This window comes from Eurytemora carolleeae, unplaced genomic scaffold (genome assembly GCF_000591075.1).
Source record: "Eurytemora carolleeae unplaced genomic scaffold, Eaff_2.0 scaffold90, whole genome shotgun sequence".
In the NCBI taxonomy this organism is placed as follows: Eukaryota; Metazoa; Arthropoda; class Copepoda; order Calanoida; family Temoridae; genus Eurytemora; species Eurytemora carolleeae.
This window is the reverse complement of record NW_019396120.1, coordinates 155560-176944: the sequence shown is the minus strand read 5'-3', so window position 1 is coordinate 176944 and position 21385 is coordinate 155560. Positions and strand designations below refer to the sequence as shown.

The window sequence follows — 21385 nt, the reverse complement described above, 5'->3', positions numbered from 1 at the left end:
AATGAAAAAAAATGAAAAAATGAAAAAAGTCAAAACAAGCAATGAAGAAAAATAATGCCAGCCCCCACTGTGATCTTGCCAGGTTACATGTGTTCCATACAACTTGCTGGGTCGACTCTACATTGGGTAGTCTAGACTGGATAGTACAACTTAATGCATATACATATACATAGCCCTCTATTACCCCCTGCACTTTTGCTAAAAAAGAAAGTTTAAAGTGTGGGGGTAGATGAAATATGACCCCTCCCCCTTATTGTATTTACACTAATATTTCGTATCTAAAAATGATGAAACATAAAAAACCACAAGAAATATTTGATTAGAGTTCTGTAATCAATACTTTTATCTACTTTAAAAACTAGAGTCAGTTTATCACATTACCTTTACGAAATAGATCTTAAAATACAGGGTTACCCACAAAGGATGAGACTTTAAAGATGACTGTTCGGAATTTATATAATGTGATATCTGTTTCCTGTTATTAATGATTGCTTGCAATTTTAAGCTTGTTTCATAGTTTGACAATTATTAAATAAACCATTAAAAGACTAAATTTAAAGCATAATTCTCAATTTTGCGGGTAACCCTATATGTATACATCATAAAGTGTTGCCTAAACAATTCACTCTTTCAACAACTTTATATTTGTTAACCCCATACTGTCAATTCGGATAGAATAAGTATAGATAAGCTTCGGGTGAAGAAAATTTCATAAGTTTCAGAATTTCATGAAATTGTAGTTTAGGGAGTTTGCCTTTTCAACATATATTGCTCATATCCTAAAGAAAAATAAAGTACTTGTTGCGATTTATTTCATAAAATACGACCATTTTAGGCTAATTAAACAAATAGATATACAGGGATACCCAGAAAACTGTAGAATAGGGAGAGACATTGATAGAATCTTTAAAATGTCGTCTTGACAATTTTTTTATAGTTACCTGTGTGCTCAGTTAGCTGTACTATACACTTAAAACTGTTTACTGATATTGATATACTATACGTTAGGCCACAATCTCCTTATAATAAACAAAAATGCAGTACGCTATCGGTATAAATTCTGGCCTATACAATTAGTAAAGGATTAGCGTACATCATCTGCACTCTATACACTTTAACCTCGTTGGATTTATACTATTATACCCAAGGTGCTACTGCAAGAAAAGTTATTTCAGAGGTGTACGCAGTTTTTGTACTGCAGTGAACTGTCTTTGGGCGGAAAAGTTAACACAAGACGGACATGAATCAATTTTCACAAAAGTAATTTATAAAATATTCTGGTCTAAGGAAACTATTGTGTGAATTTTCGAAATTATCAAAATTAAATGCTTTTATCTTCCTCGGATACTGATGCATCTATTCTTGTTTACAAATTCCGCCAAGAGAGACCTGGTTTCAATATGTACGCAGAGTATACTTGACTGCAATTAACTTTCCTTCCATTAGTACCTTGGTTCAAAGTATTTAAAGGGTCTATAAACCTAATTTCAAGTGACCCACAGTTCAAAGATGACAATGTCCGATTTACATGCAAAACCATACCATCTAAACCTATATCTGATCAATAAAATGGAAGATATTGTCGTTTTTCGGATTTTAAAGTGTTTAATTCTGATCATTTCTATTTGTTTTACAGCAGCAGAAGTGCACAAGTCAATTTTGTAGAAAATCCACATTTGAAAATAATTAGTTTTCAAAATTACAAACATAGATATCTACTTGATCAGACAAACCTTTTAAGGATAGTATTGGGAATCCAGCATTGTCATCTTTGAATTGTAGGGATCACTTGCAATTACGCTTTTGCAAGTTCTTTAAGATTAGAAATGGCCTTGCTCAGAAGTGATATTATAAACAAGGAATTTATTCTACAAGCAGTCAGGTATATATTATATATATACTAGCTGAAGGGCCCGACACTGCTCGTGCGAATTTTTTTTTTAATTTCAAACTTTTTTTAGCCTTTAACACCCCCCGGGCACCCATGAGTATCCACAAAAAAATTCAGCCATATCGGTCCAGCCGCTTGGACGGCTACAGGGAACATAAATAATTACGAATGTCTTGTTTTATCTAATACTAGGTGAAGGGCCCGGCGTTGCCCGTGGAAAAACAAAATTGTAAAAATTCTAATTTTTTTCGCCTAAGTCACCCCCAGGCTACCCACGAGTTTCCACAAAAAGTGTCAGCCCATTCGGTCCAGCCGTTTGGCCGGTCGTCAGGTATATATTATATTATTTATATTTATTCTTACAAATGGTTAGCGGAATCTACTGATATCTAGAAAACTGTAAAAGTTATCAAATGTTTAGAAAGCCGGTCAAATTTAAAGCGTCGCAACAGTATGGGCTTTGGTTTTTTTAAACCATAAAGGTTCTGGCTTATAAGGTAGCTCATCAAATAGTACTTAATGCAAAGGTTTTAATTTGACTTTCTGCATTAAAAATATCTCACTAATGATAAAAAATAAGTTATTTCTAGTGTTTGTTATAAAGATTCAAAATACCCAATGTCGTCTTTAAAGGGACTGTAAACGTAATTTCAAGATGGATCATTGTCCCGGACCTCCCTGCCATATATCCTGAAAGATATTTACTTAACAGTCAGATGCATCATGCATCATGCATGTAGCTGTATATTTCGAGTTAATCTTCAGTATCAAACCTGCATCTATATATATACCTGATATGTGCATCAAGGTCCTTAAAAGCATATGTAACCAAAACAGATGAATAAAATGTTTTAGTTTAAAACATTTAAAGAAATAAAATCAAAAGTGTGAATATTTTCCTGACTTAAATGCAGAAATAATCTCTCTTTGTGTTCATAAATAAGTTTGGTAATGAAAACTCTGAAAAAGGAAAATGTTGAAGACGACATTTCAATAAATGTTTTCATAGTCAACTTCTTCAAATAGCTATAATAGCTATTGCAAGAAAATCCGCGTTTCTTGTAAATTCTATGGGTTTTTTACATAAAAATATTTTCAATTTTATTTTCAAATGCAATAAAGATGAAATATTTAATGGTCTTGAATTTTAAAATTTGAAATTAAACAGCGACGGTGTCTCACTCTCAACTATAACTGATGGGCCTTCAGTTGGTTCGTTTTTTTAGTCGTTTTTTGTTCACATTTTCTTTCAGACTCAACATTTAGGACAGTTATAGATGAGGAGCAAATATTTTAAATTGTTAATTATGAAAATTCGTTTTCTTTACACTATGTCTATTTTGAACCTGGCAGAAGATTATATATTAGAGTGGAATTTAATAGAAAAAGTATTTTTGTTATATAACCTTTTGGGCCCTGGAATATCATTTTATAGAAAATCTAAAATTAATGTTAAAAGAAAACCAAATTTTGAAATAGGCTGGTTTCATAATTGACCAATGATCATTTCACATAGACTTTACTTTCACTTTACAAACGATGATTTTCCGTTATAAATATAAATCAGATGATGTTTTTTATTCACCTAATTCATTTTATAAAGTTTATTTAACAGCTTTAAAAAATTTGAAATAGAAATGGATAGTCTAGGGAACATACTGTATTAATGTACTCTACTGCATATAATTTGTGAACATTTACATGATTTGTATACTTTGAACTCCCTTTCAGGCTGAAAGGGACTGAAAAAATTCATAATAAATTCCACTCTAATATATATTCTTTCTGTGGGCAGAAGTAATGTGCAAAAAACACCCAAAACCTATGCAAAAACATTCGTGTGAAAACAATCAGTTTCGGATAATTTTGCACTTGATTTTTTAGTTTAAAGTGTTTTGCGACGTGTAATAAAATCAAACTTTAACATATTACAGATTTTAAATCTTTCAAATTTTATTACTTTTGTTCTTAAAACGATCTAAACCGATTAACAACAGAAGTCATAACAAAAAAAATGTTCAAAAATTTACGAAATTTCATGGAACTTCTGATTTTTTTAAAAAGAAAGTTTGGTACATTCTGGCTCAAAATATACTATAAATATTTAAGCTTATTAATTACACAATAATTACTCCAATTTTTAGTAATATCTTATTTTTTTCATTCAAACAGCCAGAGAGAGCACCCATACTTAAAGGAAAAAATGTACAAAAAGATGTCAATTTCCTTTTCATCGTATAGGCCTCCCTTTCAACAACAGAGTTTTGTATTTATAGCTTATATTTCTAATTAAAAGGAGTAATAATATTAATAAAAGAAACTGTTTCTATTTATTCATTAATTCAGACAATAACGCTATTGAATTTCACTCATGATAAAATTTCTTCTGAAAAGAAACAATATCTAATTTCTCACGAATTTTTGAAAAGGATCATTTTAATTAAAAGAGAAATCTCTTGTTAATAAATAAATAAAGCTAACAGAATTGAGTTTTTATTGGGGAATATTTAAATCCCCCCACCCACCACATTTTAAAGGGAGTGTTCGCGAAAAATGAAAGGGGGAATAGGCTTAATTCCAAACAAATCATTCAGATATTACAAACAGTTATAGTCATCGATTACTTTTCAACGCATTCGTATATAGTTAATATTTCATAGTATTTTTGATTTTGATTTTTTTAAAATAATTTTCGCTGGCGCTGGATTTTCGAACATTCCTGGAAAATATGAAAATGTCGACTTCATTATCAAAAATCCTCGAAACAGGAATAAATGTTTTCAAAAGTAACTCTCAGATCATGAAAAATACAAAATATTATGAAATATCAACTATTTACGAATGCGTCGAAAAATAATCGTTGACTATTGTTTGTAATATCTGAATGATTTGTTTGGAATTAAATTGATTTGTTTACAATCCGAGTTGAATGTTGCATCTTTCTGAATTTGTATGGACACTACGTTCTTCGGTATTAGTCGTTTTTAACAATTTTCTCCTTATAGACGCAACAGATAGAAGTAAGATTAGTAGCGATCAAAAGCGCTTTTTTATCGCATTAAACCTATACCCCCTTTCATTTTTCGCGAACACTCCCTTTAAAGTAAATCAGTGCTTAGGATCTGGATCCATTGTATCCGATTTTAGCTTCACGAGTAGTCTGCACGTGGATCCGGTTCAGTAGAAATATGCGGATCCTCGGATCCAAGTGGCAAAATGTCAACCAAAATATCGAAAAAAAAAACATTTTGCTCTTAAAACACCCATAATATTGTCACTATCATGCATTTAGTCAGATGTAATTAAAAACTTTATAATTATCAATTGATAAACCAAGTTTCTGTAGAAGAAATTGGGACACTAAAAAAGAAATTTAGGACATTCTTTTGAACAAAAATGTTGGCAAAACCGTTATGATCCATTTTTTTAAAGGGGGAGATTAACATCCAAATTTTTCACCCCCCCCCCCCCCTAACGTACCACCATAAGGAGGTTATTTTCAAAAATGAGCTGTTTTTGATTACAGGGTGTTGGAGAAAACTAATTATGTGGAAATAGACTCAATAACAACAGGTTGGTTATTAAACTATTATACTCTCTAAAGATGATAAATATTTTCTAGTTTTCATTTCATTATTTTTGCTTTGTAGGAACTCATGTTGATAGAGAATTCCAGGATGTCATAAAAATTCAGGTCTATATAGATTTTCATTATATTATACACAAATTTATATATGATAACGTAATAAATAAGCATGACAATTGGGACTTGAGATAGTCTTAAATATCGTCTTTGATCGTCTTGACTGAGTTTGAAAAATTTCGATTGTATAAAAATTTATAATGTCCGTATCCTTACATTTATGATTTCACGTATCTGTAACTTGTTTCTTTTGTTGCCTATAATAAGTCATAAAAGAAAATAATTCATTATTAATTAAACCTTGGAATTGTCATGTTTTAAGATTTTCAGATCGCTAAAAACCTATTCTGAGCTGTGCCACAGTTATGCTAAAATATTCACTTTTAAAGGAATATGCAGACTACTGCGAGAGAAGGAAAAATTTTATCAAGAAAAAATAAAGAATAGATAATATTCTGTCTATATATATATAGATAAGAGCTGTAGTGAGAAGAAAGTTAAAGGAGTATAACTGGATTGCAAAGTTAGCGCCTGGGTAAGTTACTTTTACTAATTTAATTGTGAAAAAATCGGATTAAAAAAATCATTCCTTATTTTATGTTTTAAAGTATAAAGAATTTAAGAGATGGAAAGGAATTGAGTTTTTGCCACAAACTCTGATTTTTTAATCCCTATATCTCTGCAATCCGATGATCTCGTATGACCTTTGATATTTCAAACTATGAATTCTGACAGATCAAATATTCTAAATTTGAAGAGATTAGAAAATTAATTTTAAGTTAAATAATAGTGTAGAATTTCACTGGATTATATGCAGTTTATGCAAATGTATCAATGTGTAGTTTCTGGTTTTTTTGGCAAAAATATTACACAACCCCTTTTCTCCTTTTAATACGTGTTTAAGTACCTATCAAAAAATTAAAAAATCTGAGAAAAATCTAAAAGTCGTCTTTTCTTCAGGTGTGAGAAGGTTGGTACAGCAGCACATACACTTGGGGTGTGGGAGAAGGAGGTTAGAGTTTACAGGTATAAAAACTTCATTTTAGTTTTTTTTATTTTCAAAATTATTTTAATTTATTTGGCCTGAGTGGGTAACAAATTGTCAAAAATCATAAATACAAAATAAAATACTAGAATTTTCATAGTTTTTATTTATAATTAGTATTATTTTTATTTTGTATGTAACCTCATTTCTTAAATTCTTAATTTTTTAATTGTTCTTTCTACTTAAGTTTTTTATGATTTTCTTTAATCGGTTATAATTTGGTTTTCAGAATTTTTTTATATTTCTTTATTTTGTATCATTCGATTTATTATTTTACATTTTATATTTTTTGATTTCTTTCCTTGTTTTTTCTTCTATTTATTTCTAAACTTTTTTCATGATGTTTACAAACTTTTTTCATTTTTTGTATCCATACTTTTTAAAGCAAATCATATTTTTTTTATTATTTTTTACAAATTGATTAGAAAATATTTAGGGATCTGTTCTCCTATTTTGAGTATGTTGGAAGGACTAATGATGTGATGCTACCTATGATCCCATCTTTAATCTATTCTAAACTAGAACTAAGCAAGGTACAAAGATTAAAATTGATTGGAAATGTTGTTTTTAGATTCAGATCTTCTTTATGTACAGTGAAACCCTTAATAACGAATACATACAACGAAAGAATTCATCAAATGTCGTATTCTTCACTTTCTGATTTTGGAATGTTGCAGATATTTAGTTCTTTAACTAAATGATTATATGGAACTCTTTAAAACTGTTCCCGCATATTCATGGCTATTTATTTATTTTCGCAAATACTGAAATTTACGTAATATAGTATAAAACTCTTTGGAAAATTGTCAAGACGACATTTGATAAATTCTTTCGATGTATTCGTTATAAAGGGTTTCACTGTATATAATAATCATATATACTCTTTTTGTCTGGGTGTTTGTTTGTTACCGATAAACGTTAAAGCGGCTCAACCGATCAGGCCAAAATTTTGTGTGGGACCTTACATGATCCCAGGGAAGGTTTCTGAAGCATCAAAATTGGAAGAAAAAATCCTAAAAAATAGTGGATTTTCAAAAGAATATTTCGAAAAGAAAAATTCGCCGACATTTTAAGATTATTTTTAATATCCGACTTTCAGAGTAGCAGGAAAGGGGGCGCAAAGCTCTCTAAAGTCTAGTTTGATAAATGTTTCAATTTATTGATTGAGATGATTTGTGTATTGTGCAGCTTGTAAATTAATAGTTGGGAATTTTTCTGTTGGATATCCAGCAAAGCCTAGAAATTTAGAAGCTGAAGTCGTATTTATCAGTGGACAAAGATGACGGGCCCACAGGTTTTAATAAGAGTGTTTCCGAAAAATGAAAGATTGTATAGGCTTACGTCGAAAAATATTCGATGGTAATCGCTACTAATCTTACTTCTATCTGTTGCGTCTAGAAGGAGAAAATGGTTAAACACGGCTCATACTGAAGAACGTAGCGTCCACACAAATTCACAAAGTTGCAATTTTCGACTCAGATTGTAAATAGTTTAATTTTATTCAAAACAAATCATTCAGATATTACAACCTATAATCATAGAACTTTTTTCGACGCATTCGTTTCGACGCAATCATGCATAAAGGGTGTACATAAAGGGTGTACATAGAAAAGGTTCCCACTTACATTTGAATTCTAAAGCTATCAATATTGGCAATAAAATCTTGTAAATTCATTTTTACCTAATAAAACTAGTCCATGCAAAAAAATATTGGATTTGGAAATGATTTAGTAGTTGTTTTTGGACATCTACGATCCAGCTAACTGGACAGCAGACACATAGACTCTATCAACCTTCTAAACTCTAGAAAGGTTTTTAGTTGTGTCCATCTACTTTCTTTAATGATTTTTCTCTCCAGGGTTGGCAGGACAGGAATTATACTGTTCTCTTCATCTAGTTTGCTTTTTTTATGACATCAGCTGCTCAAGTTGCTTGATTTTGAGGTTTCAGTCCCTAAGGAAAAGACAGCTGATCCATTAATTTTGAAGATACTTAGCAGAGCTTATCACCCTTTTTTTCTATGAACATCTAAAATCTTTTTAGTTTTGTGTTTATGTTAAGGATTTTTTCCATGCTTCCTTTAGATATCTTTATCACTTAATTTGAACACCTGTAGCGATCAACATCCAATAATTTTCGACGTAAGCCTATACACCCTTTCATTTTTCGCAAACACTCTGTTTTCAACTAGGAAATCAAAAAGTCGAAAATCCACCAAAGACATCATTTTATCTCTGAAATAAGTTCTGCTGCAAAGGTTTAGTCATGCACGTGAAGATCTCGGGCTAATCCCTGGAATCAAAGAATAAGCCGGAGATCAAACACAAAAGTTTCGCCCTCATTGGTCAAAACTTGATTGATTAAGGTTTATTGATTGATAAATTAATAAATTGATTAATTTGTTGATTTTTATATCAAGTTATTTTAAGACCTAATTATGTATTTGATGTACGATTTATTTCATTGATTGCTTGTTTAGGAATGTATGCTGTTCTCTGATGAGAATGAGCTAGGGTTGACCCCCTCCACCTTCCCCCTGGACAGGCCCAGTCTCCTACTAGCCGTGGAGTGGTTGGCAAAATTCCATGCAATTGGTAATATACTACACCACACAACACATTACACACAGATACACTACACACAGAAACACTACACACAGAAACACTACACACAGATACACTAAACACAGATACACTAAACATAGATACACTATATATGGATACACTACACATAGATACAGATAGACTATACACAGACACTCTACATACTGATAAAGTACACACAGATACACTGCACACAGATACCAAACACACAGATACCATACACACAGATACCATACACACAGATACTTTACACACAGATACACTCCACACAGATACACTGGTCACAAATACATTATACACAGATACACTACACACAGTCATACTACACAGAAATATGCTATTCACAGATCCACTGCACACAGATACACTACACACAGTCATACTACACAGAAATATACTATACACAGATCCACTGCACACAGATACACTACACACAGATATACAACACACAGACACGCTACACACAGATACGCTACACACAGATACACTACACACAGATACACTACACACAGATATACAACACAAAGACACGCTACACACAGATACACTAAACACAGATATACAACACACAGACACGCTACACACAGATACACTACACACAGTTCGAGCTTAGTCATTCGATTTGATTATTCGTTTTTGAAATCAGACATTCAGTTTTCAACCCGCAATTTTTATTTTTCCAACAAATATTAAAACTTTTCTCTTGTTTTATTTAATTATTGTAACACAAACCTTATTCTGGTTTCGATCAATCAATCTGAAATTTATATTTTTCCAAAATTTTCACAATTAACCCAGAAAGAGGCTTCATTATTATAACACCGTATAAGGGACACCTTGTACCTTTAATAATATTTTATTTAGGATACAGTTTCTACAAGTCAGGACATCCTACAGAGGAATAAAATTATTTCAATTTTTTCATAAGTTTAAGTGTATACAGGGATAACCAGAAAGGAATAGGAAGTCGACTTTTAGACTCAAGATATGACAGTCCAGTGAACAGGAAACACGAAAATTGTGCAGTGTAAACAGACCCATTTCACTTAGAACATAAATTTAATAACTAACTAGTAAAGTCATTTGCTTAGAAACAAGATCAAATGAATGGCTTAAATCTCGTCTTCCTGATCTACAGTTTTCTGGGTATCACTGTAAAAAAAGCTTAAAAAAATGTATTTACTTGTTGGCTTTCCTTGGAATGGAATCTTTTAATCAAAGTGTTTTGAAAGAAAATCTTCAAGGTCTTCAGACGTACACAAATGGTTTAATTGTTTTTAGTAACTTATCAAATAAACAAAAGATAAATAGCTTACAGTAAAAACATCATCAAATTGTCACCCTAAAGTTTACTTGACTAACCACTTATACAATTTTTGTTAATGTATGTCTTTAAAAATATGAAAAAATGAATGTTTAGTGGTTAATTGATCCTTTGCCTTTTGCTGGTAAATCATGTCCAGATCTGCTGAAGATAATAAGATCAGCTGATTCTACAGATACAGCAGGTCTCCATCTTGTTTTTATAAAATCAGCTGATTTCAAAAGTAAAAATAGTTGATGGCCATTTTTCTTTTAATCAACTTACAACACAGATATAAATTTTGTTACTTTTTTATAAGACCTTCTAATTTCACAGTTATGATTCCACAAAAACAAATATGGTGGCCATTTTTTTATATCAGCTAATTCCACAGATACCATTCCACAGATACCACAGATGGCCATTTTTATCAAATCATCTGATTCAACAGATACAACTGGTGGCCATTTTTTCATACGATCAGCTAATTCCACATATACAAAAGGTGGCCATTTGTTATAAGATCATTATTTTTGCAAGTTATCTAGCTGATGACATAGGAATAGCAGGTCGCCATTTTTGTGCACGAAATCCGCTGATATCATATATATAATATTAATCTTTAGTTATGTCTGAATATGCATCAAGATTAGAATCATTGTTCTCTAGTTCAGCGTATGCAGATATCTGTAGATCTGTTTTTAGCCCCAGGTTCTCATATTTTATCATCTTCATCCTTAATTGATATATATCCAGTTCTTACCCTTATTCTCCAAATAGATTGTCAAGTACACTAGATGGCAACGTAGAATTTTTACACTCTCAGTACAGCTGTATTCTTACGTCTCAAATGTCTATTCAGTTTTTGTGTCCGGCAAAATTATTACTAAAAGTGAAAAATTTAGACAGAGTACTTATCTTACAGTGAATTAAAAAAGTGCAATTTTATGTGTTCTTTATTTTCTTCTTTTTTTACATTTCGTTTTCCTCGTTATATTTGTTATTCTTGTGACGTCGTGTATAATTGGTCTGTTGCCACCTATTGTACTTGATAATCTATTTGCGTCTTCTCAATATTATTAATTATCCTTATTCCAATCAAAAATATTTTCATCCTTTCTCTTGTTATATTTTTTATCTTTATGCTTATTTTACCATCTTCACAATTTATATCATAATTCCTATTTACATCCTCATCCTTACCCAATAATCGGTATAAAAATCTAAACCATACTTGATCAATCAAACCTTTCAAAGTATCGTTGTGAATCGGGCATTGAAGTTTCTTTAATTTTTATCCTAATCCTTTTTCTTTTATTCTCTCTCTCCGTAATCTTAGTTTCTAAAATTGTATCTAACTATTCAAGTTAGAGTATTAGAACGTTAGAACGTTAATTGTTTAGGGACGGTTTGTTTGTAACGGTTTGTCACGGTCGTCCAACAGTGCGGAATCTTCTAGTTTGGCAGGAAAGAGAGAGAGAGCAAAGATTTGTAGAAAAGAAAAAATCTCGCATCACAAAGGAATTGAGTTTTAGCCGCAGGCTCTGATCTTTCAATCCCTATATCTACTTAAACCAATGTCGAAAACCTTTGATATTTCAAACTATGAATTCTGTTAGATCAAATATTCTAAGTTTGAAATATCAAACATTTCAACCATCAGATTTGAAAGATTTGGGGATTTGAAATAGCTTGTGTCAAAATCTCATTTCCTTTTCCCAAATATTGTGTACTGGGGCTCGGGACTTTTGTGTTGAATACTCTCATCGTTTGATCTCGATATCCACTCCGGGCACTTTTAATTTGAGGATCAATGCTTAATCTCTTCGTTTTAGTTATAGTTTTATATTTAGTTATTATTATTTAGCTACCTTCAACCCCTGTCTGGGTTTGATTAAAGATTAAATAAAATGATCTCGATATCTACAATACAAGAGTTCTTAGCTCTCGGTCTACACATGTACATGACGTCATTGGACACAGTATAGATTTGTATATTAATAATGAATTTTATTGAATTGAGCAATGAATTGAAGCTAACATTGGGATCTTCATACTTCCTTTTCTGTGAAAACAAGGTGTCAACTGTAAATGGGTATGCAGTGATGCACCAAAAATTATTTAAAAATGCTGCATTGTATCTTTTAATATAAAATCTTTGGTGAGGAGGATCAGGAGGATCAGGAGGAGAAGGGAAGTCAGAGACCTCTAGAGGCGTTATTTGCAAACTTTGAAGAAGCCAGGTAATTAATAAACTGTTAATATTTAAATTTTTAGGCAAATCAGTTGACGGGTTCATGACTTATAGGATCGGACAGACAAACAGAGAGGTAAAACTAAACTCAACAAAAGAATTTTTTCTATAAACAGTATTGATTCAATACTTGATAAACATAATAAAATAAATTCTGTGATTTGACTAAATAACTAAAGGCACATTTTAGATTTTTCTTTTTTAACCCAAACATCTGTTTTGATTAAAATGGTTTTCATGAAATTTGTAGATTAATTGCAATCTTGTCATCTCTCTCAATTGTAAAGAGTTCTCTAACTTTTTAAATAATATACTACGTTGTAGAGTTTTAAAATTTTATAATACTTAGAAGCTGTATTCAACATTAAAAATGAAGAAAAAAAATAACTTTACCTTTTCTACAGTAAATGTTTTACACAAAAATGTTCCAATTTGCGTTTTCTAATTCTTATTTAGTTCATGTCCTACTAAACATTTTAGGTTAGATGCGACATTTGAATGATAATGATTATATATGAAACAGCTTGTATACAAAGTTATAAACAATTACAAGCAATCTTGTAGATAAAATACGTAAGCAGTGCACTTAATTTACATCAAGAAGGATAATTCCCGTCATCTTTGATCAGACAAAGGTTTGAAGGGTACGGTTGTGAATCCGACATGAGAATCTAATACAGAGAAAGGTTTGAAGGGTACCGTTGTGAATCAGACATGAGACTCTAATACAGACAAAGGTTTCAAGGGTACCGTTGTGAATCAGACATGAGACTCTATTACAGAGAAAGAAGGGTATACCGTTGTGAATCAGACATGAGACTCTATTACAGACAAGGTTTCAAGGGTACCGTTGTGAATCAGACATGAGTAAGGGTCACCTGAAATTTGCGTTTACAGTTCCTTGAAGAAAAATTACTTTTTTTAAAACATGTTGAACCGCAACATATACATTATACATATCTTGAAATTATTATTTAAGATTATGCCAGCCCGGCACTGATTTAGCCATCTTACTCTATACTTCAACTAATAGAGAAACTAGGTAAGGATAATGTAAAAGTAGAAATGACCAAACTGGTAAATGGTAGGGTTTGACCCCGCATATGTTACATAATTGCATATTTATAAAGAATATAAAGACAAAAAAATATAAAATTGCAAAAAAGAAAAACTTTATTTAACGGGTAAAAACGAGTTACAAAGTTAAGGCTTAATGACTTTTAAGCATTACCCCTAATATATTATATTGTCATTGCCCCCGCCCCGCCCCCCTACCTGTTCCGAAGAACATAAGATAAAGAATATTAAAGGAATGTAATAGTAGTGTAAACTATGTATTTGAAATAGCAATTTAGCCACGCCCACAACTAACTTTTTATCTAATTTTTAGAAAAATTTTATCCCGCATTTTTACTCACAATTTCATGATCTTGGGAATAAAAAGTTTCTTATTTGTTCCGAGGCGAATAAGAAACATTTTATTCCGGAAAAGCAGGTTTCCCTTTTTATTTCACGGATTTAAAAAAAAACGCACATTATTATGAATAAATTTATCTATCCAACTCTGTCTTGTGTTAGTTATTATTTGGGAAATTATGTTTTTTGTTTTAATTTTTTCTTTTTTGTTTGTTTTTGGTTTAAATTCAAGATTTTTAATCCCTCACTATGTCCCGCATGATAAAACAAGACAATTGTATAACTAGATACTTTTAAACTTTTAATAAAACTTCCGAGAAAGATGGTATTCTTTGACAGTTGTTTTTATCAAACTTTAAAATATTTTTATTTAAAAAAATCGAAAAACGTTAGTTTTTGGAACATTTTTTATTCGTTTTTTGTAAATTTTTTCCGTCAGGGTCAAAGTTTTCTTAGACGCTGCCAAACTTTGACCCTAAAAGAAAATGTAGGCAAAAAAACGCATCAATTTGCACATTACTAGCCACAGTTGTTTCCACACCCCCATTGGTTGTAGCTCTACAACAACAACCCCACCCCCGCAAAAATATTTATAAATGAATAAATTAATCTAAATAATAAAAAAAAAAAAATCAATTTGCACATCACTTGCCACAACTGTTTTTCCCCCCTCTCTCTTGGATATTCCCTCCCCCCCCCCCCCTCTCCCCTTTCCAAGAAAAATTTATAAAATTATAAACCTCTTATTTATGAATTGAAATGATAAGCGCCAATGATATGTTATATGTTTACACTTTCATTTTTATCAATCTATCATGTCGCTATATAGGTTGATAGAATTGATACATTCTAATTAAAATATCTAACGCTTGCGTTTGTGTTGCTCCACAGAGGGAAAAATTGTATAATTAAAAAAAGATATGTCACGCATGTCCACTCAACTGTTAATAAATTTATGATGTGAGTAAACCTTTAAACCTGTTTACATGTTATATAATAATATATATACAAGCTGAAGTGTCCGGCGTTGTCCGTGGAATTTTAAAAACACTTTGATTAAAAAATAAAATTTTGATTTTAAAAATTTCAAGTTATTTTTAGCCTTGGTACGAACTTACGTCCCCCTAGGAAGCTTTGGATTTCCTCAAATTTCAGCCAATTTGCTCCCGTCGTTTGGTCAGCTTTAAATAGTTAATTTGGTCCTGTCGTTTGGTCAGCTTTAAATAGTTAATTTGGTCCTGTCGTTTGGTCAGCATAAATAGTTAATTTGGTCCTGTTGTTTTTTCCTCAAAATTCAGCCAATTTGGTCCTGTTGTTTGGTCAGCTATAAATAGTTAATTTGGTCCTGTCGTTTGGTCAGCTTTAAATAGTTAATTTGGTCCTGTCGTTTGGTCAGCTATAAATAGTTAATGAAATTTTTTTTAAATAGAATATTAATAGAAAGAAAGTGAAGACTCAAAAACCCCTGTTTGCTTTTTTATTCAAATTCGCCCCCTCCCCCATTGCTCTTCAATAAAAACTCGTAAATACATTATACTAAAAAACTTTAACTACTTAGTAATTAACCTAAAACCTATATAGATAAAAACCTCATATTACGTCACAGATTATAAAGGCGAGAGTGACGTCATATGAGGTTTTAAAAATCTATCTTAAAGGAGATGATACATTGGAGCGCATGGAGAGTATTCAGCCTTATTATATACAACTCTGCTTTGACATAAGATATAAGAACAAAACGAAAAATGAAAAGGATTGATATTTGGTTTAGAACTTTTGTCATATCTTGTGGAGCCTCTAAAATAAGATAAAAATACCTCGAATGTTTAAAAGCAAACAAAAAAACGATTTTCATCTCTATTTTTTTCAGGAAAGAAGAACTCAGCAATATCTTAAAGGATTGTTTTTTAATATAAAATTCCACTTTGAAAAATTCCAACCCATTGAACAATTATATTTATTATTTTTCAAAATAAGGCACAGTTCGCCATAATGTAAAATGAAGAAAAAAGCTTTGCATTTTTAAGTCTATAGTTATGTTCATACGCTTCATAAAGGAATTGAGTCTTCGCAACAAATTTTCTAATCCCTATATGTTTGCAACCTGATGGTATAAACCTTTGACATTTTAAACTTAAAATATTTGATTAAACAGAATTCGTAGTTTGAAATATCTAAAGTCTACGACATTGGGTTGTAAATATATAGGGATTTATCAAAACTAAATTTTAAATTTCTATAATTAAAAAAAATAATTTTTTGTAGCATTATCATTCTGAACTAGAGGATTATTTGCTTCAGCTTGGATTCCCCCCGCACACCTATACATTCTCCCAACTAGTCGAGGATTATCAGGTAGTTTAAGCAATGTTAAAACAAAGACGACTTGGCCGAAAGCTGCATGCCGCAACATCTTATCCAGACTTTTTCAATTTTGAAGTTTTCTTTTCTTCTTGATTTTTCATTTAAGAGCAATTTTTAGCATGATTATTTATTATCATGATTAACGCCGACTTAAAAGATCTGGATTTTATAATAAAAAAGGTTAAAAATGTTTGTATATCAATATTCAATATATACTTAATGAAGGATGCTGTTGTTCCTGCAGTAGGAATCGCCGTCAACCTTATACCCGGTGTCATAGGTAAAATATATACGTTTATTTTTGCACCTTACTATTGGACTGATTACTTGCCTTATTCTCTTATTTTATATTTCTTATATCTTTGCGACCTGATGTCTTAGACCTTTAATATTTCAAATTATGAATTCTGTTATCTAAAGCTTGAAATATCAAGTGTTTTTTTCACCATCATGTTGCATAAATAATAATCAATTACTTAATTAGATTTTTATTCCAAAAGCACTTTAGTTATATTCGATACTATAATTTTATAATTATATCTATATGTAAAAGATAAAAAAAATCAGATTTTTAAATTTTGGTTTAGAGACAGGGGATGAGACTGATAGTGTTGGCCTTGGCACAGGTTGGTAATTTTCAATCAATTCATAGACAGGGGTGTATAATTTATATGTTCTTTAAACAAACTTATTTTCCACTCCTCGCGAAGCGCATTAATTTTCTTTCCCTTAATTAGGGGGAAAAGAAAAAAATTATTTTTATGGGAAATTAGATTCATTTTTTTAGATCAAAATTTCATCTTTCCCCAGATCATCAATAATCATGCGCCCTCCCCCTCCCACGGTGGGGTATTTTAGGGGTTCATGTGGGTGACTGTTTTAGTCACAATAAACTCCTCTTAAAATGCATTTGTCTTGTGTTCCATGGTGAAAATGGACAAAATGAATATATTCTGATAATCTTTTCATTTACAAACATTGTGTGAATTGTATCTTGCATTGATTTATAATGATTTCAATTCATAATTACTTTTTAACTTTTTGGTCGAAATTATTAACTAAAATATAACATTTAAACAACACTAGAAGACTTCTCTCACAAAAAAAAATTCTTTAGCGGCCAAGCCTTATTTGACATAGATAAGAGGTTTATGGAATAAATTAATTTTGGCTGACCCTAATACCCAACTGCCCCCCCCCCCATGTAGATTTTAAAATTGTATACCCCTGTTCATAGATAATAAAGACTTGATCATTGATGATTGATGCAACTAAATACTACAGGAAGGACAGCGGGTATCATGACGGAAATTCTGGAGGAGCTGGTGGAGATGGAAAAAATTTAGAAATTGGAAAAAAGCCAAAGAAATAAAGTGAAATATTTTATCGAAATGTCAAATAATGTGATTATATAACTGAATTTTTATTTTTTATAAATATTTATAAACCTTAAAAATAAGAGATTCTGTTATGTTACATGTTTACATGATTTTACGAAAGAGAACTAGATTTAAAAATACAGAATAATCAACTTGAGATAATTATCCATTTTCCACAAGCAAATATTAGAATATGATGACAACTAAAAACTTATTTTAACATATAGTTTAGCTTTAATTATGGTCGTCTTCCTACTGTAATTTAATATGACAACCACTGTATAGTGTACATATTAAGCTGGACACTATTGTGTTGGATACCCTTGGTTTGCTTGATCTCGATATCCACCGTGGACACTTTTGATTTGAGGATTGATGCTTAATTTCTCTGCATGGGTACACTTACCTTGCAGGATATCGAATTAAGATTAAATTAATCTGCAGATTAACAAAATATCGAGATCAAGCATTGATCTTGATATCCACAAAACAAGAGTTCCAGCTTAGTACATTTTGAATTTTCAAAATGACATATATATGAATAATAATCACATAAGCAATATACTTATCAAACTATTTACTGGACAAATTATATTTTAGAGAAATGGCAATATGATTTATGGTCAAAATATGACTCAAAATGGGAAATACTTGTGTGGAATATTTGTGACTGAAATATTATGCATCACCAGTGTTTTAAGTTTTACATGATTGTATTGATACATATTTTTTTGTGATTGCTGAGATATAAAATCTTGAAATTTGATTACATTTTTATGGGATCAAATGCCAAAAATGCCAAGAATGCCATTCCAGCGTTTTTTTTCTTTTCCGCGAACTACTTGTTTTTTAACCCGTCTTGGGGTTTGGTTCTGGGGAACGTTTTGTTCTCTCAGTCGATGTCTTTTATCTTGGTTCAGATGTTTCACTTTCCTTTGTTTTCCATAGGGGTTCCAGTCGTACTGGTCGTACTGTTCGTACTCTTCATACAATTCACTTTCGGGGATTTCCTGCCAAGAAGATTGCGGATTTACTTCCCCTATTGATGGATAGCTGGTCCAACCAGCTGATTGTGTTCCAGATCCTCTACTTCCTGCCATCTTGGAACTATCCTTCACCCTTTGTCTTCTAAAATCAAAACATCAAATTCTTGAACTTGCATATCAATTAAAGGATGAGACTTTAAAGATGACTGTAAGAAATTTATTTGTCTTTTTACTTTAAAAAATGGTGGTTTGCAAACTGTAAATTTTTTCTTTATGTTGACAAATCATGAAAACGCTTTTATAGTTATTAAAGAAACATCCTTTGTGGTTAACCTTATAGCAATGTTTTACGTGAAAATATTTTATTGTTCAGTGATTTTCAAAAGATATAATTCTTTTGATCGTTAAAATTTTCAAGAAACTGAAAAAGTTTTTACTCTTGACTCCTAAAGAACAACATTTTTTTACTATCAACATAATTCCATCCCTCGTTAAAAAAATGTTGTTGTTAAAAAAAAATGTTTGGTTTATTTGAAGTAAATTGCTTCGAGTTTTGGATTGAAATATTAATACGAAAATTTGTCTATATGAATGTCATATATTAACCCTTTAGAATTTTATTTAAACCAAGGAGTATGGAATAGAAGGGAGATATAACTGACGCGGCCCGCCCTACCATATTTATACATGCTTTGCAGACGGTACTACATTTGAATAAGAAATATTTGTCTGATGTACAATTACCGCGTATGCAATAACCTATTCTGAATATTTTTCTTATACAAATGGAGTATCCGTCTGCATGTCTGCAAAGCATGCATAATCATACGGTAGGGCGGGTCGCGTCAGTTGTATCTCCCTTCTATTCCATACTCCTTGATTTAAACGCTTACTTCCTCCAGTTGTCTGATGGATCCTTGAGGTTTAAACTATTCCCAGGTTCCTCAAGTTTAAAAACATACGGGGCACGTGTCGCAGGTTCCCTGAAAAAAAAACTGTTGAAAACCCCTTTTTTTAAAAAAATGTTCGGAAAAGATTGAGGATTTGATATTTTTCTCATTTTTCTCAAGTACGAGAAAGGCACAGGGTATACATATTAGAGATTCAAAACATTTGTGTTCTTCTCGATAGCTCTTCAATTCAATAAAATGAGTAAGTGCAATTATTTCAGTTTAACATTTACTTTTTATTTTCGTATGGTCTTACTCCTAGAGATACCGATTTAAAACGAATTAATCATAAAAAAGGTGAAATAACACTTGTCCCAATTAGAACGATATTTAAAAATGTTACCTGGGGTCGTATTCGAATTTTATCGGTCGATCAATAACATCAGTTTCGGGACCTGCGAACATTTTATCCATCGTTGTAAAATCAGGGTTCCCATTGGAGTCCGCATACCTAAAAGTGTCCGCCGTCCAGCTTTTCTGGGTTGGTCGTCTTTGATATTTTCTATTTTTGTTGAGGGGGATAATATTTGGTTGAGTTGGACGGTAAAGAAGTTGATCAAATGTTGCTGTTGGTTGTTGTTGTTGTGGAGGGTAGGTGATGGTGGGAGCTGTTGAACTTGGTTGAGAATTATATCCTCCACTTGTTAAATTCATCACGGCTTGAATATCGTAATTGTATGGCCTGAACATAATGGTCTACAGTCCACAAGGTGTCCCACGAAACATGAGAGATGGTGAATAGTTTTCTTTTTCCCTAACTCGTTATAGGTTCTTTGATACCAAAGAGAATAATAAAAAAACATTATGGTAAAATTGATTTTCAAGTAAAACATATTTGAGTAAAACATTTTTTTAATGAATTAAAGTGCGAAAAGCCTTTCATATCTAATACAGTATTCACCAGCTGTCATGTTTCGTGGGAAACAGAGGAAAAGAATATACAAAGTATACAAGATTCATAAACTATTATTTTTATGAGATTCTCGATATTTTTTCCAAATCACTTTAAGTCACTTTAAAAATAGAAAGTAAGCTCTATTAATTGCAAAAATAAAAAAATAAGTTTTTCTTTTGACAGAATTTAAAAATATTTTAAAAACAATTAATTTAATCTATTTAAAACATTGATGTTTAGATTTTAAACATTTGTGAAGTCAAAACAAATAGTAGGTTTCTCAAAATGAGATACTTAACTAAAAAATATTTAAAAATCTACTTACGGGCCGGGGACTCTATAGATACCCATCATACCATCTATCCTGTCGATATCATCCACCCTAAATAATATCGTCAAAATTAAGTGTGCTTCGCACCACTATTTTTATTTTTCATTTTGTTGGTAACTTTTCTTCATATTTATTTGGTATTTTTTTCTGTGATAATACTTTAAACGTTATCTAATCCTAATTTTCTAACCGACATTCATAAATAAGTAAAATTTAAATGAAGACGACGAGAATTTTACTATTATCTGGTTCCAACTGTTTTAACCACAAGGTTCTTTAATTTAAGGTTGGTAAATAGAATCCACATATGACGTCACTCCATAGG

The 21385-nt window shown here is 31.2% G+C and overlaps 2 protein-coding genes across 6 annotated transcripts in view; one reads left to right on the top strand and one right to left on the bottom strand.

Moving 5' to 3' along the window:
* The first annotated feature begins 411 nt into the window (after positions 1-411).
* LOC111695518 (uncharacterized) lies at positions 412-18474 on the top strand. 5 transcript variants are annotated; one of them, XM_023464881.1, is made up of 19 exons: positions 412-666; positions 1813-1882; positions 5418-5464; positions 5542-5585; positions 6008-6069; positions 6495-6560; positions 7016-7112; positions 9059-9173; positions 10047-10081; positions 10603-10690; positions 11112-11196; positions 11889-11976; positions 12652-12728; positions 13719-13781; positions 16026-16053; positions 16421-16510; positions 16745-16799; positions 17107-17145; positions 17804-18474. In XM_023464881.1, exons 2-19 carry the CDS (start codon positions 1827-1829, stop codon positions 17863-17865), a joined length of 1197 nt encoding a protein of 398 aa, XP_023320649.1. In that variant the 5' UTR covers positions 412-666; positions 1813-1826; the 3' UTR covers positions 17866-18474. The 5 variants fall into 5 exon arrangements, with proteins under 5 accessions (XP_023320649.1, XP_023320648.1, XP_023320653.1 ...); XM_023464880.1 differs by lacking the exon at positions 412-666 and having other exon boundaries at positions 1720-1882; XM_023464885.1 differs by lacking the exon at positions 412-666 and having other exon boundaries at positions 1721-1882; positions 11889-11952; positions 12661-12728.
* A 102-nt stretch (positions 18475-18576) lies between these two features.
* Positions 18577-21385, bottom strand: part of LOC111695524 (uncharacterized) — a 3248-nt gene continuing 439 nt past the window's right edge. Inside the window, exons 2-5 of the mRNA XM_023464893.1 lie at positions 21055-21111; positions 20178-20516; positions 19778-19867; positions 18577-19026 (exon numbers count right to left, since the gene is read on the bottom strand). Coding sequence (XP_023320661.1) covers positions 18681-19026; positions 19778-19867; positions 20178-20516; positions 21055-21111 — 832 coding nt within the window. The 3' untranslated portion in view covers positions 18577-18680. The remainder of the gene's footprint in view (positions 19027-19777; positions 19868-20177; positions 20517-21054; positions 21112-21385) is intronic.